This window comes from Polyodon spathula, chromosome 8 (genome assembly GCF_017654505.1).
Source record: "Polyodon spathula isolate WHYD16114869_AA chromosome 8, ASM1765450v1, whole genome shotgun sequence".
Taxonomy (NCBI): domain Eukaryota; kingdom Metazoa; phylum Chordata; class Actinopteri; order Acipenseriformes; family Polyodontidae; genus Polyodon; species Polyodon spathula.
In genome coordinates, this window is record NC_054541.1 from 19009899 (window position 1) to 19028194 (window position 18296).

At 36.1% G+C, this 18296-nt stretch overlaps 1 protein-coding gene across 1 annotated transcript in view; it reads right to left on the reverse strand.

Moving 5' to 3' along the window:
• Positions 1–1200: 1200 nt before the first annotated feature.
• The window catches only part of LOC121319554 (pleiotrophin-like), a 59787-nt gene continuing 42691 nt past the window's right edge, over positions 1201–18296 (reverse strand). The window contains exons 2-4 of the mRNA XM_041257124.1: positions 15337–15428; positions 12272–12445; positions 1201–1430 (exon numbers count right to left, since the gene is read on the reverse strand). Of these exons, the coding sequence (XP_041113058.1) occupies positions 1216–1430; positions 12272–12445; positions 15337–15427 (480 nt within the window). The 5' untranslated portion in view covers position 15428 and the 3' untranslated portion in view covers positions 1201–1215. The remainder of the gene's footprint in view (positions 1431–12271; positions 12446–15336; positions 15429–18296) is intronic.

Genomic DNA, 18296 nt, shown 5'->3' on the forward strand with positions numbered 1-18296 from the left:
ACTACAGATGCACTAATGTGGATGCAAATTAATACATTTCCCAATATCCTTTACACTCTGCTGTTCAAGCATTTAGTTTTATTAACATTTTTCTTCCCTGGGAGGGTTCCAAAATAATTGCCTCATTACAACACATTGGAGTACAGGATCCATAATCTCTTAAAAGAATGAAATAAATACTTTGAAAATATACTCCAAAATATTTTAACACTCATTTGCATAAACTTGTTTGTGTAATAAAAACAGTTTGACAATTGTAACGGTTGTCTGATTCCCTGCCGTTATCTATTCTGCCCCTTGTTGTTGAGATGGGATGAGGTTACTGTTAGCCATACCATTAATATTATTTCTTCTGCTATTTTTATATTCCTAACTTTTCCCTGTCTTCTAACCTTTTCATAAAGAGGCATATATAACATATATTCTATCAGTCAGCTACATTTAAAATGTATTCTAAAAGAGATGGGCCTTAATACCCTTCCTAATACAAAACAGCTGAACTCTGACAAAGGCATAAGCAAAGTGTTTGTGTTACTTTGACCTCATTCGTCAAGCAGCCTGGCTACTGCTGGAGTATATCATTATTTTGCTGCAGGGTTTTCGATTTGAAGATTGATTCTGATGTTGATTTTTCTATTAATGGTTTCATTTGATGAGGCTGTCCTGGGTCATTTGGTCAGATTTGTGTCGTGAGAAAGCAAGTTTGCCTGAGATCATACAGCAAATGACCTGCATTCTGTTGTTCACTTCAATCTACTGTTCATTAGGTGGTGTGCAGATACTTTTCACTTTGCTTGTTTCCCTAGAAATGCATTGAATTGTGAAAATGTAGTCTGGTCAATACATATCCCAGTATGCACAGCAGTAGCTCTGTGGAAAGATCACGTGTATGTGATGAATCAGTTTCATTTGCTAATTTAGAAACATATTTTCATTTACGGTCTGGTATGGCAGTAAGAATGGATATGCCACGGGTGAAATGCCAAGGTTTACAAGCTGTATTTGCATCACTCATTTAAACCACAGATATTGCTTATAGATAGTGTGTTGACAGCATTGTGACAATTAAGTTAAAGGAACAGCTTGAGACACCTTCCAGCACCTTGTGGAGTCTATGCCAGTGATCAGTTCAAATGATGGCCCAATCTGATATTAGTTAGTCCTAATAAAGTAGCCAGACACTTGTGTTGTCTGCAGGCAGGATTCACAGCTGGGTTACTTCAGTCCAGCATGACCTATTGAGATACCTTGCTGGAGTTTAGGCTCACCTTGTGGTTTCGTCTTGACAGTTTTTCCACAGGGCTTGGTCACACTGACAGGGTCAGAGCAGGTAGCGTCCAGCAGGGCTCTTTTCAGGGTTCCAGTGCGGGTCTTTTTGCCAGTGGACAGGTCACACTCCCCCCAAGCCTGGAAGTCATACTTGCAATCACCTGCAGGGAGGAAGTGTTTGAAACTCATTTACATTGACAGCCAGTCCTCAGCAGCCACTGGGCTGTTACGATGTATTTACTGTAACACGGTGTTACTTTAATGTGTTTTCATTTGCACATTCACAATATCATTAGTCATTTAGTACCACTTAGATTATTATCATGACTTATTATGTATTATGATTGTTTATTTTGTTGATTCACTATTAAATTATTGTTTGATCACAACATAAAGTGTGTGAATATTTGATTTGTTTTGTGTTCCTACCCCTGCATCTGTTCCTCGAGTGAATGATCCTGCTAAGTGTGTAGTTGATGTCTAGCGATTGACAGCTGTCCTTTATAAAGTGACACATGTTATCTAATGAATAATGTACATGAATTTATAATAATACCGGGGGGGGGGGGGCGAGCGTGCCGGTGTGATGCGGAAATGTTTCCCCCAGATTCAATTTCATACATTAAAATATATAATTAGCTTTGCAGGACGAATTACATTTTAAGCATGCATTGTTAAAAAAAAAAAAAAAAAAAAAAAAAAAAAGTAAATGATATTTGTGTTTAAAACATAAAAAAAAGGTCTGAAACAGAACGATGGTTTAACTGGTGTTGATATATCAAAGTAAAATGTAAAATGCTATGTGATGCATTTTGGAATACAGAATTATCACACTCTGTAACTGCAAAAACAAAACTTTAAAATAAAACAACTGGACACAATATTTCCAGCTAAAAATGTCTTTATTTAAAAAAAAAAAATCCCGACAGCAGAAACACAGATAAGTTAATGCAATATCTCAACTATTATATTGAAGCATATATTGAAGCATAATTTTAACATGAGGACAACAACAATATTTTTTGCCTTTTTAAAGAAGTCATTCCATGTCTCTCATGTACAAAAAAGCTAACAAAAATATAAACGGCAGCCAGATATTTACAGAAAATAAAACAATAACGGAAGCACTGTCTACATTGCAAGATTTCACAAATTATGTATAGGGTGTACAGCTAAAGCAAAGGTTAACCGCTCAGCTTCAGTTGGTTTGAAACGTTGAGGTCAGGGGTGTCCAATCCTGGAGGGCTGGTGTCCCTGCTGGTTTTTGTTCCAACTGTACCCTAAATTAATCGGACCAATTAAGCTCCTAATAAGCCCTTAATTGGTATAGTTGGAACAAAAAACAAAAGGGACACCAGCCATCCAGGACAGGGATTGGACACCCCTACCAGGTGAATATCAAATGAATATCGAACTTCAAACCAACTTTCCCACCGGTGACACCATGTTGCTGGTTTGTTAAAATCAGGTTCGTGGTTGTTAAGCTCATTGTTAAGCAAATAACATATTAGCTTCCTTGTGATTTAATTTTAATTGCCCTGACAATGATATTAAAAGGACATTGCTAATATAGTATAATCAAAATGTTTTGGAGATTTTATTCTGTATCTCTGAAATTCTCCCATGACTGTCCTAGAAATCGCTAGATTTGTAGCTAGTTGTTTTTGACAAAAAAATTGGTGCCAAGTCAGCCCTTAAAGTCACTAGATTTAGCAACAAATTCACTAAGTTGGCAACACTCATTCCTGGTGTCCTAAGGTGTGTACTTAGTGCTGCTACATGTAGGGGAACTTGAATTTTTCAATGTACCATCCTCTGTACAGGTACGCAAAAAGCTTAGTCAATGAAATGGTGACATTCTGGTAAAGGGAAACTAGTAGTGCTGTGCTTGGCTGCCTAGGGCCATGCCGGCTGTATGTGCTTGTGTGTCACCTCAGGATATCCAGACCCTAGCCATTGGGATGGGTAGTGATTGGTATTTTTTAAATGTACTAATTTACAAGAGACTGCGACTATTTATTGCTAGTGATTTGTTGCTACCTATTTGAAATACTATGTGGTTTTGCTGATGATTATTGATATCTATTGAAATACTATCTGTTAATTGTTGATACCTACTGAAGTATTATTAAATGCTGTTAATAATCACCTGTTCATATATCAGCCTTTCTGTGTAATTGCTGAGAAATACTGGCCATTAGAACTTGCTTACTTTTTAGATATGGTGGTACTGTGCCAGCTACAAATACTGTGTCTCCATCTGCTCTTCCAAATAAAATGTGTGAGTGGAACTACCTTTATTCTGGTTTACCTTTATAGCCGGAGTCGGAATTAATTACACATTCTAGAGGATCTCGCGCCTCTATATAAAAGCTAAAGAGTGTGCTGTAGTCGGGAGAACAATTATTACCTGCCGTTAACCGTAATTGTAATGATGACACATTTAAAAGTCTTTTCATTATACAAATAGTATGTATATTTCTCTTTTGGCAACAGGACGGTTTCCAATAACATCGGCCCATATTGACTACATGCACTAACAGCTTTCTTAGCGTTGTCTGGTGTTTGCAAACATTCTTCTGCTGGGTAGAAGGTAAGTAGATCAGGCTCATCTGAGGTAAATAATCAATGTCAATGCCCTTCTTTGCATACTAATTCTCCATTCTCTTTTTTGTAAAGATTTAGATTTAATGTGGTCTAATTGCCATCCATATTTAATCAGTTCACTTGTTTTTAATCAGGTTTACTAATTTAGCTAGTTTTCTATACTTAACACGATTCACAAAAATTCAATTAAATGCAAATCCTTAAGATGAACATAAAACAAACATGCAATTACAGCAGTGCTTTCAATATTTTTAGTTCCTCACGCAATGTCTTGTAGTGTAGCACCAAAGTATCACTAAAGACCTTTTCTTCACTCACAGCTTCAAATAAATTACCATAAAAAAATCGAATTTACCTATACCACAAATTGTGCATTTTTTTAATATCTGAGACCTATGAAATAAGGCAATATATATCAGGTGACATTTACTGAAATGATTATGTTAGGACGATGTACACTTTACTGCATACACGAAGCTTGAAAAAACTCAGAATCTGCAAAAAACATTTTTTTTTTTTTTTAACTTGCCAACAAACTGAACTCTACAGAAGAACAAATAAAAGTTCAGTTAGGCAGAGCTATGAGCTTTTATATATCTGTGCTTTGTCTCTCTGGCTCAACCTGCTCTGTCTGAAAGCAAACTTCTGTAAGTAACAATACTTCATACTGGTATATTTATCAAATGCACAGCTAAAATGGATAACTTCAAAGTAAGTCGGCTTCTGAAGGCAGAACACACTTTTCACAGTATTGAGAAAACTGATAATTTTATGTAGAATCAATACTAAGACATTTGATTTTGAAGGTAATAATGTATTACAGAATACTCTGCAAAGTCTATAAGAAACACACTGTTACCTTTGCTGTATCCCATATTTCCATATATTTCCATTCCATTCCGTATTTTTAAACATATTGCCGACTACTTTTTTTTATATTATTTTTTATTTTCCATTTTGCAGATCAAAGGAACAGAACTATACAAAGAAATTGCTGTATACAATAAAAAAAACAATAAAAAAATAAATATATAACAAAAAATAAATGTAAAAATTGAGAGATTAAAATTGATAAATAGAACTGAGAGTTCAACTTACTTGTTTTATAATCTTTTAATGGTTGTAACTTCTGCAAGATTCCTTCCCCTTAACTATAATATATTACGGTCAACATGTCTCAAAGGAAGTCTTTTCATGTAATCCATATAAGGTTGCCATATTTTATAAAATATGTTTATCTTATTCCTTGTTGCATAAGTTATTTTTTCCAAAGGTAGACAACTGTTAATTTCAACATAAACAGTGAAACCAGGAGAGGGCAGTCAAGCTTCCACTTCAGAGCTATGCATTTTTTCGCTATAGCCAGTGCCAGGTCAATACATTTTATTGAATGTCTATTTGTGATCTGAACACCAGAAAAGTTTCCTAGCAAACAGATCTAAGGGTTCATTGGAACAGGAACACCAAGAATCAGTGACAAAGTGTCACAAACCTTCTGCAAGAACCGCTGGAGTTTAGAACATTGTCAAGTGGCATGTATAAATGTGCCCTCCTCTACCCCTCATCAAAACACACTAGCAGTATATCAGGGTTAAATGTATGTAACTTTGAAGGGCTTAAATAAAGCTGGTGCAAGAAGTTGTTTTGAATTAGTCTGTATCTAGAGTAAGTGTGGATGTTACTGCTTCCTTACACAGCCCTGATCACATCCCCTCCTCAATAGAGATTTCCATATCTGTCTCCCACCTAGTCTGTGAGCAGTGCAGGCTTGGTTTTGGATGTTCTTGCATGAGTATAGATATAGATCTACAAGATGACTGGTCCTGATGAAAAAGGGATTCTAGCTCTGACATATCGGGCATCCTCAACTGGCCTTTTAAGCAAAAAAAAAAAAGTTTGTTCAATAGTTAAACTTTTCCTCTCAATTGTTCAAAGGACATAAACTTACCATCCTGATAGCAATGTTCTAAGCAGTTAATAACTTTCTCATGCGAACATCTAAAAATGTTGTTTTTAAAAATCACTGGCAATAAACTGTTATCCCATATAGGGGTCTTAGATAACCCTTATATTTAAAAACAAATTACGCATACTCATACCCATAGCTGTATTAAATTAATTATTAATCGATTATTAGTTTTTCACTGAATAGTTTTTGGGTCCCATTTATATTATTGTTGGATAAACATTATGTACACTAGACAAACTGTACAGTTTAAAAATGAACTAGATTTCATAGACTAAGCTAATTTGAAAGTTTAATATTAAAGTGAAGCAGCCAGATGACAGGGAAGTTTTTAGTGTACCCTTTTTATGATAACTTGAAAGGTGATTCCACTCTGTGCTTTTAGGGAATTTATACCTTTGGCCAAACATACTTTCCCACAGTTTTAACTTCAAAGGAAATAAGGAAGGCTTATTTCATCTTTCTTATATATACCTCCCTTTCAACTATAGTTTTATTACCTTGTGAGTAAAACATCTTAGGATGTTTTGAAGTTGATAGTGTGGGCCCCACATGATCAATAATATTATTGGTTGTTAAGAGGCTTGTAAAACTTGCATCAGTATGTAACTGTCTTTTCTGATAAATTAAGGAATAAGGGGTGATGTCATAAAATAAGCTGTATTAATTAAATTGTATTGTTTTGTTGATTCTATTATAACTGCTGTACTGTATCGAATCAAATATGTTTGTTGAAATCTACAACGGAGTTCGGAATCACAATTATTTCTACTCATGGATGCACAGAGGAAAAAAGAACATTAAAGAAAGTGTTGTTTTAATGCCTTGTTAATTTCTACAATTATGTCATCTAGCTCAAATTTCTCAGTCTGAAGCCAAGAAGGCAATGAGTCAGTCTGGAACAATATTGATTTAGATCTAGTTTGAGCTACCCAAAAATACACCAGGGAAGGCATAAGCCACCAAAACTGCAAGGGTTAATTTACCCATACTTACTGTAGGATATTTACAGTGCAAAATAAATTGCAGTATTGATTTATTGAATTCTGTAAAAAAAAAAAAAAAAAAGTTAAGGGGAAGAGAACCAGTTAATGACCGGAACAGGTACAGGAAGCGAGGCAGCGCATTCATTTTTAATGACATTAATTCGTCCCAATAATGTAAAAGATAAGTCCTTATCCACCTTTTGCATCAAGTGTAATTTAACTTATATAAATGCTTCAAATTACTGTCTACATGCATTCCCAAATACCTGATTCCTATCAGGGACCAAATAAAAGGAATATTCCTTATATTATCTTTTTATCTAAGTTTTCTATAGCATTAATTGTTCGTCCACTTTCCTCTGCTTTAAGTTGCCATGACAAAACTTTGTGTGCTTTCTCACCTAATTCATAATACTTCTGCCTGGATGTGGAAATGACTTTTTCAGCCTTGTAGGTTTGAAGAAGTCTATATACTTCTTTAGACCCTGTAGCATGATAATCCTTCTCCAGTGATAATATTTCTCCCTCTAAATCTTCAAGTTCAGCATTGTGTAAGAAATAATTTGGTCCCTCAGGTAGAGATGCACCAAATCCAAGTTTTTGGGATTCAGCTGAATACCCAATCCATCTCAAAAGATTTGGCCGAATATCGAATCTTACAAAAATTGTCAAGAAAACTGAAGGAAACTGTTAAATGAAAAACAGACTGGCAGCTACTAACAAGGGACACGCACAATCTCTAGTTTTGAGCCTTTTAGTTAATAGTACTTTTATTACCAAATGGAAATATGTCCCTCAATAAGACTTTAGTTTGAAAGAACAGCTGCATCTTTGCCATAACCCACTATTTTTTTTAATGATGTTTCAACCCGGGTCAACTGTTTTGAGAGCTATGAGGAACAAGTTACCGTGAGTGACCTGAGTCTACCTGTGAAATAAAATCCATGTTGATTTAAATGCACTGTGTGTGTAACACCTATCAAATAGGCTATAAAATAGTTTTAAAATTATTTTAATAAAACACAGCAGTTCCCAAACGGTTCAACTTGTATTGGCACATTACAATAACGTAAAATGTTACTTACTAAAGCATATTGTTCAATAATGTCTTGAACATCTGACAGTTGTAAAGTTACAAAAAATATATATTTCTGTGCACCGAGTGTGTTTTTTTTTTTTTTTTAATCTCAGCATGATCCCTAGAACGTATTTCACAGGCAAAGCAACAAAGCCCAAAAGTCCACAACAGTTTGCCGTTACTGTATATTAAAGGTTTACTGCATAACTTTACTCAATGAAAAGTGTGACGTGACTGTGCTGTGTTGCATACATGGGGGGGGGGGGGGGGGGGGATATTTTTATATTCAGCAGCTACTTGACAATGTATGCGCCACCAGAGATTTAGGGAGTTGAGAGCTCCGACAGAGTTCATCACAAGTGTTCTTTATCTTGAATACAACAGATACATTCAAAACTGGATTTGTGTCTTTTATTTAAAGAAGAACTGCAAACACTGGAGGGCTGTATTAATTCTTCACAGCGCTTTATTCAGCGCTTGTCAGGCACGTCAGGTCCAGTTTATACTCACACGTGTTGTTTATTTTACATGCACTGTTTACACTTTTCACTTTTCACTTTTTTTTTTAGAGTAACACAGGTTTAAAAGTCATTGAACCGCAAAATGACACTCAGTACTGTATCTACAGCCAAGCCCCACCCCTTGTTCGCTGTGTTTTTCACATACCTCTTTATAGACATGCATACTGATAAATCCTCTCCTGATCACTCGTTTTATCACCAAACTCCTCAGTAATGTGATCCAAGTCATTATTTTATTACTATAACATCTCAAAAAGCTCTGCAAATGTCTGTGTTATTCTTTGAGAGCTAGATGCGGAAGCAGCTATCTCCTTTGTTATGTCAGTGTTATCTCTGTAATGCATGGGGCCCTTTTTATTAATTTTGCTTTTTTTGGTTTCATTCGGCTCCTATCGGTCTCACTCAGCCATTGAAAGGTTTTCTTGGCTTTTTCCGGAGAAAAAAATGACTAGAGACGTGTGCTTTTTGATGATGTCGGACAGGGTCCGACAACAGACTGGAAAGGGAAAATTGTAAGACCGTAAAGACTTAAAAAAATTTGAAGGACCGCAAAGGGTTAAAATCGGTGTGTTTTTGGGCGGATGTAGAATCTGGATTCGGTTCACCATGTCTCAAGTTTTCATCTGAATCCGAACCCTGCTCTAAAAGTCACTACCCTCAGGTAGGCTTTAAGTGCATCTCAGAGGATAAAACTATTTGGGGAAGAAGGGTAATTAGTTTCTATGAAATAATTAATTTGATCCTTGATAAATGTACAGAAATCAGTCTGTTTCAGGAGTGATGGGTTAAGTCTCCATCTGTATGCCCCTCTCACTCTATCAGAGGTTGTTTTTGATAAAGTTAAAGGGGAATGGTCTAATGTTAGATGGTCCTAGAAAGATACTGTGTATTCATTACTGTATGAATTAATTGTATTGATCGGAAATCTATATGAGTATGAGTGCCATGAGGGCTAGAATAGAAAGAATAGTCTCTGCCCTGGGGAAGAACATGTCTCCAAATCTCTTTTAAATTCAGATCTTTTAAAAAGGACAATGTCATTTTGGCAGATTGTCAATGGGGAAGCAAAAGTGGATGATCTATCTAGAATTGGATCTAAACACAAATTAAAATATCCTCCCACCATTAACATGCCTCCGCAATTCAAAACTTTCAGAAACAGGTCTTGAACAAATATATGAACATCAAAATTGGGGGCATATACATTAAGCAGTGTCCAGGTTTCTGAATACAGTGTACCCTGAATTAAAATGTATCTACCCGAGGGGTCAACAAATGATTTAGTAACGCAAAAAGTATATTTTTGTCAATTAATATTGCTACCCCTCTGGCTTTTGTATTAAAAGAGGAAGCATATACCTGTCCCATCCATTCTCTACAAAGCATCTCATGTTTTCTACTGGTAAGGTGTGAGGTAAAGCATATCGGATATTTCTCGATCTAAGACCTTTTCACCCCTCTGACGTCTCGTCAAGTCAACACTCATGTCAGGAATAAACATCACAGTCTTATTTTTATATAGAACTTTCCCCTTTTCTCTCACTAAGAGGATCTTTTCCCTGTCCTGATATTTCAAGAGTTTCACGATGACAATTCTGGACTTTTGATCTGGCGCTGGTCGGGTATTAGGGCACGACGAGAGCAGCCAATTATCAGTGGCTTCCCTGAATGTTCACTACCCAGTACTACCGGTATCATTTCAGTAAAGAACTTAATCGGGTCTATGCCCTCAGAGCCTTCTGGCAAGATCACAATAAGAATATTGCAATGTCTGCTTCAATTTTCCAGATTGCCTGTTTTATTTCTTAGCATTTAGTTTTCTTTTATTAAAGCATTTACCTTTTTTTTCCAACTGCGCCAGTAGTGTTTGTCTGGTGGTGTAGATTTTTTTTATTTCTATTTCTCCCCAACATGCTGCAGACATGCAGTCAACAAGGAACTGTACTATATGTGTTTATGTGGTAAAAAGAAGGTAAAAACCCAGGGATGGTAGCAGAGAGCTCCTTACAAACACATCCGCTCAGCACGGCAGCATCACGTGACCTATTGCTGACTCCTTTGAAATTTTTAATCACACATCATGTCATAAATCAACTGGGCAATACATTCTCATCATTTATTTACCAGGGGAATGCACTGATCCTGTTCTTGCGTTATTGCAGGAGGGAGCCTGAACTGGATACACCGCGATGTTTAAAAGAAAAAACAAAACATTTTTCTTCTACCATATGTTCCTGCGTAAAAGTTGAAAAAAAAGTAATTCCCTAGTTCATTTACCTATGATGTGTGAATAAAAAAATACCAAAACAACATCGAGAATATGTCCAAATTGACAAAATGCTTCAATACAGACAACACGGGATACAGCAAAGGTAAACACTGCAGAGTCATGAACATGGGATACAGCAAAGGTGAACCCTTGTAAGCATAAGAGGGTTCATGCTTTCAGAGGCACTGACCAATGCTGCTGATGGACATGCATTCAGAACAGTGTTCGTTTATGGGTCAAATTCTGATTGTAGAGCAAGGCACAATGCAACACTAGTACCATGTACAGCACACTATACAGGATCCTATAGAAAGTGCTATGTTCCAAGTTTGTGTTTGCCTGTCTAAAACTGTTTTTAAAAGGGCCAGTACACATTATTTTGTAGACTGTACTAAGTTTTTGATTTTAAAGATTTATTACCTTGGAAAATGGATCATTTTTCTTTTTTCTAGACAAACTTCAGTGTGCTATTTAGAGTGCTGTATAATACATACATAACATATATTATATACATGTATAATGGTCTTAGCATTTGTGTTGTCAAATAATGGCACTACCTGTTTTATGTACAATATGTAAAGAATAATACATGATGTTTATTTTAATTTCTATTATGTTCCCCGTAAGTGTTACCGCTAACACAAGATGCAACCCACTCTATGATTTCCAAATTCATTTGGGGATGACTACCGCCCAAAATGCAAAACTCTCAAAACTAAGGAGCAGACTTTCTATTCAAAATCTAAAGAACTCCTGTTGGGCATATCAGTTAGAACTTGAGCGTTTGAAGGGACCGAGCATCACTAGTCCCATGGCATCAACTGTCCCTCGTTTAAGTCTCTAAAGCAAGTCTATCCTCGTGAAGATAGTCCTAATCATTCATTCTGCTAACATCAAGGACCATGGCCCTCTGGTTTTGTGATTTATCACCAATATAAACCTCACATTTTTGTTAACAGGGGACCGTCCTTTTATCTTTGTTGGTAAAAAAGAGAATTGCTCTATTTTATACATGTTAACATTCTCTCCCACTCTTTTTGTGCAGATGACATTCTGTGGAATGCAGTGCTGTTGTGATCTTGTGTTGCTGAGTTTAGCCAGTATTTATTTATTTAATTTTTTCATTGTTTTTGTATATAGTCATTTGTTGTTTTGTTCATTTAAAAAAAAAATACAGAAATAAACAAAAAAAAAAACATAAATATGAACGTTATGTTTTGTTTTGTTTGAAACACATTCCAGACACTCATTTGGATATAACAGGGGCAATATTACAATTAAATGTTATTATTATAATGTCATATTCTTAGAGGAACAGTGCTTAGGTATTATTACAAATTGATTACAATTTTATGGGTTCTCAAGTTTTTACACCACATCATTTTCCAGAATTTTATGTTTTTATGGGAGGCCTACTATTAGCAAAATAGGATGAAACTGAAATTGTGGGATATTAATCCATACACTTCTTAATTGCAATGCCCTGTTACTAAAACATTGTAATGACAAAAAAAGATGTGCCGTGAACATTAATATGAAACCTCAGTCCTCAAATCAAAAACAACCTCCACTCACCTCCAAACTGCTTCTTCCAGTTGCAGGGGATCTTGCACCTCTGAGTCTTGATGGTTTGCTTGCACTCATTCCCTGTGCGGGTTCCCTCTCTTGTTCCCAGGCCACAGTCCCCAACATTTGCCACACAGACACTCCACTGCCACTCCCCACAGTCCGACTTGCGCTCCTTCTTGCCTACATGAGGAAAATGATCCCCTGTTGATTTTGTACATATGCAATCCTTTGAACTGCTTGATTTCAAACTGTACATTAGTTCAGTCAGAAAATGTATGCAATAGATAATTTATTAACCCTTTGAGTAGTACGAATGTACCGGTAAGTTTGCTCCTCTCTAGTCCCCAGGGAGTACGAACGTACCAGTAAGTTCCGCAACTTTAAACTTGAATTACTGAGCCTACAAAACCCGTGATCACATGATATTGTAACACAAGGTTTCTGTAACACCTTTTATTGGTCCCTTACACCCTCTGCCAGATATTGACTGAATTACATATAATTATCCCTGTCACAAAAATGTCAACAGTGTTTGTAAACCAGCGCTTCCACTGAATTGGATGTCAGCGAGTGTGTCAGTGAAGACATAAACAAAGAATATTTACTATCAACATCAAGTGACAGCAAAGAGGCAGCGCCAAGCTTTGAGTTGCACCATGCTTCAAGGAGAATCATACGCTGAAGCATTAGACACTCTCACTCCGTCCGCCCCCACAACTTGTTTACCCGGATATGATATCAAAACCTTTCCTTATGACTAAGTCAAAAAAATATATTTATTGTTTTTATTTATTTATGGTAAACATGATTTGTCTGTATTTTGTCAGTATTCATTAAATACATACAAACATATAGCTTTCAGCTGCTTTGTACGCTGTACTCGTAATAATCAAGCGCATGTAGTAAACAGAAAATAAAAAACTCCCCCCCTTTAGGACTAGCAGTGCATTTTAAAAGTCACTACTCAAAGGGTTAAAACAGAATAGGCAACACTAATACTATATACATATACATATTTTACACTACATTCTTTGGCCTTTGGCCTTGCCTTTTGAGATACTCTTGCCCATAAATTAGTTTGCAGATAAGCAGACAGGCTGGTCGTAAGGAAGCCATGGGCAGGGGGCAGGAAAGCTGCCCTCCACTGTTTTGACGTAGCCAAAAAAAAAAAACAGGTGGAGGCTGGGGAGGAGGAAGTGAGCTCTGGCACATAGCGCTGACATAGTGAATTGAGGTAAGACATAAATCATTTTTTTGCTGATCATTGGACGTGTTGTTTATTGAAGGATGAATAAGAAACTAGTTATTTGTTGATGATTTAGTCTGGTATTGAAGCTCCTAAAAACATTATTGATGTTTACATGATTTGATCTAAGGTTAAAGTTCCCGGCCAGAACAATCCCTTTGCTTAATGGAATAGGAATGGTCAAAGATAATTCTGAAATGCTGTCAAATGGAGCATGTCTTAGTGAAAAGAATACTTTATATCTGGGGGCAAAATTCTGGTCCTTGAGGTGTGGAACACATGTTATTTGATCATTATTTGACATGCTTACTAAGCTGAAAAAAATGTCTTTCAAAATAATTCTCAAGACTGAAACCTGTACAATGCCAATATACTTCCCATTCATACTTCCCCACAACATCCCTTGAAGAGTCTTTTCTGAGCAAATGTATGCAGGAATAGTGATAATGAACTGAGAAGAAATAAAAAGATATGTGCAGATATTAATGGACAAATGGAAAAAAAACATTTCTGTGGTTGTTCATGTCTGAGGGGAAATATTATTTGAGGTAAGCCAATAATTAAATTTATTATAATCAGGAAAGTTCAAAGGTACAGAAAATAAGAAGTTAAGAAAATTGAACACTGTGGACAATGTTAGAAAAGATCTACTCCTGAATGAACGCCAGAAAACTAGTGGCTGACGCTATTTATGAGTCAATTGGATCAAGCTATATACCACCCAAATAAGCCAAAGATATATTGTCTTAAATGATTTTACAGCATTAGTTTACCCCATAGTCCAGAAAGTTAAAGAAGCTTAAAGTCCAGAGTTAAATAAGTTGAAATGTTGCAAAATAAGAAGTGGAGTGGTCTCTATTAGAATTTGAATTTAAACGAGGTCATTCAATTAGATCATGACTATTCAAAATGTAGTACTGTATATCTGTTGACAATATTTGGATAAAGCATGTTTATATTTTTATACATTTCTGTTGTATGAGTCGTGTTGTATTACATAGTTTCTTTAATAAAGAAAAATTGGGGTATTGTAGATGGTAAAAATCCAGGGTATTTCTAAAATTCGCTTTGTCCTACACAGCAAACAATACCAGTTTAAAAAAAATCGCCATCCCTCCAAGTACTGACCAAGACTAACCTAGGGGTCATGCCTTAGTTATCCATTAAAAACAACTCAAACACACAATGAGGTGTTATTTGAGAGATTAGGTCCAGAGGATCCCTAAACAGTGGAATACAGTAGATGTATATATTCAGGTTTTCTCACAACACATTCTGCCTTGAGCAGACAGGGAGCCACATAATTCTAGGAAGGTCATAGAAATTACATAAACAGAATTTACGAACGAGAGAAGGCCATTCATCTCTTTTTTGTCCAGTTCCTAGTGGCTGATCGATCTCAAAACTTTGTCAAGTTGGGTTTAAAGGACCCCAATGATTCAGCATCAACATGACGAGGTAACCCCATCCATGCCCTCACCACTATGCCTGAGGAAGTGTCTCCTAAGTCTATTTCCACTTACTTCTCAACGGTGTCCTCTGGTTTCTGTGCTGGTTACAATAAACTTGGTCAGCTCCCTTTTACATTTTTTTAGATTTCAATCAAGTTCACCCTAATGCTTCTTTGTTCTAGGCTAAATAGATGATTTCATATTTTTGACATAGATTATTCCTTTAAACCCTGGTGTTAATCAAGGTGGTCTTTGTGGGATTCTCACCAGGTCCACAAAGTGCTTTTGGTACAGTGGTGACCAGAATTGGACACAATAATCTAAGTGCATTATACAACCTCATAACCTCCTTTTTCCTGTGATATACACCTTACCTGATTTCTCTGCCTTTCCAGCATCCACTGCCATTGCTGAGAGAACTAGTAGGACCAACACGAGTCCTCCCATCTTCCACTGCCGCGCCATTCTGTAAAGATAAGTGTCAGTCATCAGATAATCACCTTTGTACAGAGAAATATAACACAATATTACATGGTAAGACTCTGTAACCAGCTCAGTCCATTAAAAAAGTTGTAGCTTACACTCCCAGCTTGTATTTCCTGTTATTTACAACAGATTAACAGCAGTGGATTATAAGAACATAAGAAAGTTTACAAACAAGAAGAGGCCATTCGGTCCATCTTGCTCGTTTGGTTGTTAGTATCTTTATGACAAAACACCCCTTCACTTGCTGTATTTGAAAATCAGTTTACTATTTATGTTTAGTAATTGCTGCATTATCCATCAAGTTTTTAAAGCTGCAGTGTATGTTAAAATATTATTCTTAAGGTAAAAAACTTGTCATTGGTTCTCAAACGTTTTTCCTCAAACAAGAGACACAAAGATTTAACAAGTTAATAACTTAATGAAATTGAAGAAAACAAAAATGCTTGGGCAGCTAGTGTTTTTATTGATTTGATGACACATAAAGAAATGGTAATCAACTTAAAAATAGTTTGTCTTAAAGATCTCGTGGTCTGCCACGATGATTATATGCTTCCTGGCATAAGAGTTATATGCTTCAGTGGTCAAGAGTATATGCTTCAGTGGTCAAGAGTTTTGTTGTTAGCCTCAATGCTGGTCTCAATCACACTGTAAACAGTGCTGACATAAACCGTAATGATAGCTTGAGTGTTAGTGACCAAGCATTTAAAAATGCCAATAATGTATTTTTCTATTAGCTTCTCCAGGTCAGTGGTAGTAATGCGTGGATAACGAACTTTGTCTTTGCTTCATTTTCTGTATCTTTTCATTCAGCTCTGTTTATGAAGTGATGAGACCAGCACAGAGGCTTCATTCTTTTTAATTAATTACAATAAATAAAAATATTGAAAACCTCCAGTTTAATGTTTACAACAAATACACTGCTTTGATTTGTGCATCCAACCCAACTAGAGCCGTTGTTAATGCAACACAACATGCAACCTGTCGTGTGTTACTGTACAAGCTGCACGTAAGCACAATACACGAAAACTCCCTAATAACAAATAATTTTAGATACTCCAAAACTCCTTTTTAACTTGGAGATATTCTCCATGTATGTATTGCATTCCTGCATCTGTAGCTGTTTTTAAGGTCTCTATAAAAATCTATAAACTATGCTGCTGTATCCTTTCCGTAATTATGTAACCTTTCCACAGACCACTTGAAAGGATACGGCGGACCACAGATAATGTTTCATCATCACTGGATATATGGAAATATGCATTTCATAAAGTAGAAAATCATTTTTAAAATAACATATGGAGAGCCTTTAAGGTGTGTATTTTCTTTATTTAGTAAATCCCATATTAATGAGGCATTACCATACTTAAACACAATATTTTGTAACCCATGAGGTGATGAGGCAGCACAGGAAATGTCTGTACCTTCCTCTATTTTCACACCTTGGAATAAGAGGAGCTACATTTAATGAAAAGGAATCGCCATGATATTTAAGCATTATCAACAATTATGTTTCTTAATCACTTCGCTGTGCTCAAATTGCTGGAAAGGTACAGAACACCAGGGAGCTCAATACTGTCATTCAATTAATTATGAGCTACATTTTTTCCACAGACTTACTGTTCATTTGAGGTTGCAGCATCTCTTTACATGTAATAGCCACAACTGCTAAATATCTTTTTAATAGTCTCACTTGACGAGACAAGCACTGAAGTGCATTTTGTATGAATATTTTATCTGAATATATGTATTGAATCTTGATGAAAATTACCAGCTGACAGAATACACTTCATTTCTGATCTCTGGTTTAATGTGATTAGAAAATTGTTGTGAGGGAAATGGTAATTGTTATTTTATTTTCTTCTGAGCCACTTTTTATTTTTCTTCTTGTTTAGTAAGTAGTTTTTGAGAGTGGTTGGGAAATAAATGTTCTCAACTTATTCTGAGTTTTTTCAGTCAATGTGAAGGTATTTCAAAAGTACTTTACCAAACAAGTATGTCAGTAACACATCGCATTCCTTCGAATGTAAAACACACTTTTTAAATAATTTTTTTCTTCTCTAAATTCAAGTGCAATAGTGATGTGTGTATTAAAATCGCCAACAAAAGATGTGACTACCTGTGACAGAAAGACAATGATTCTTGGTGGTAAATCTCCCTCCTGACTTGTGAGGGTACTAAGTAAAGGGAACAGAATACTCTGGACTATTTGACCTGACACTTCATTCAGAGGGTTAAAAGGAATTCGGTCATGTAGAAAAGAGACCGAGCTTTGGTACACTAACTCAATGATCCGAAGGGCAAATGATGGGGCAGCTGCAGATCATAAAAAGCAGCTGCAATCATTTACCAAGGGGTCACGAGTGACAGTATAAATAGCAGTAGAAGCAATGTTATCTGTTTCTTCGCTTGGTTTAAAAACTATTGAACCATAAGGACTGTGTGAGAGACCACATGAGAAATAATAAAGAGACATTCGGAAGTGTTTTGTTTTGTTTGTCTGTAATTGTTTTGTTGTGTATTACTAGACAGCTAAACATGATTCCGGAGCTGTTGCCAAGGGCCTGCACTAACCCGGAACAGCACTGCACGTTTGTCACTAAATAAACTGTATCACCCACCATGAGCACTACTGCACGCACCCAGGACTGGTGACCGTGTTAGTACTATTGTGGGGCGGATATCTGTATTTATTATTTGTGACTGCACCCGTTATTATTTACGCTGCACAGTATACATTGTTGTGTATCACCGGGGTCTTATTATTTGGTCGCCAGACCTGGATACAATAAAATACCTTTCCAACTGGATTATAACTCTCCTTGTTTGTTTATTAAGGAATATGGTACAT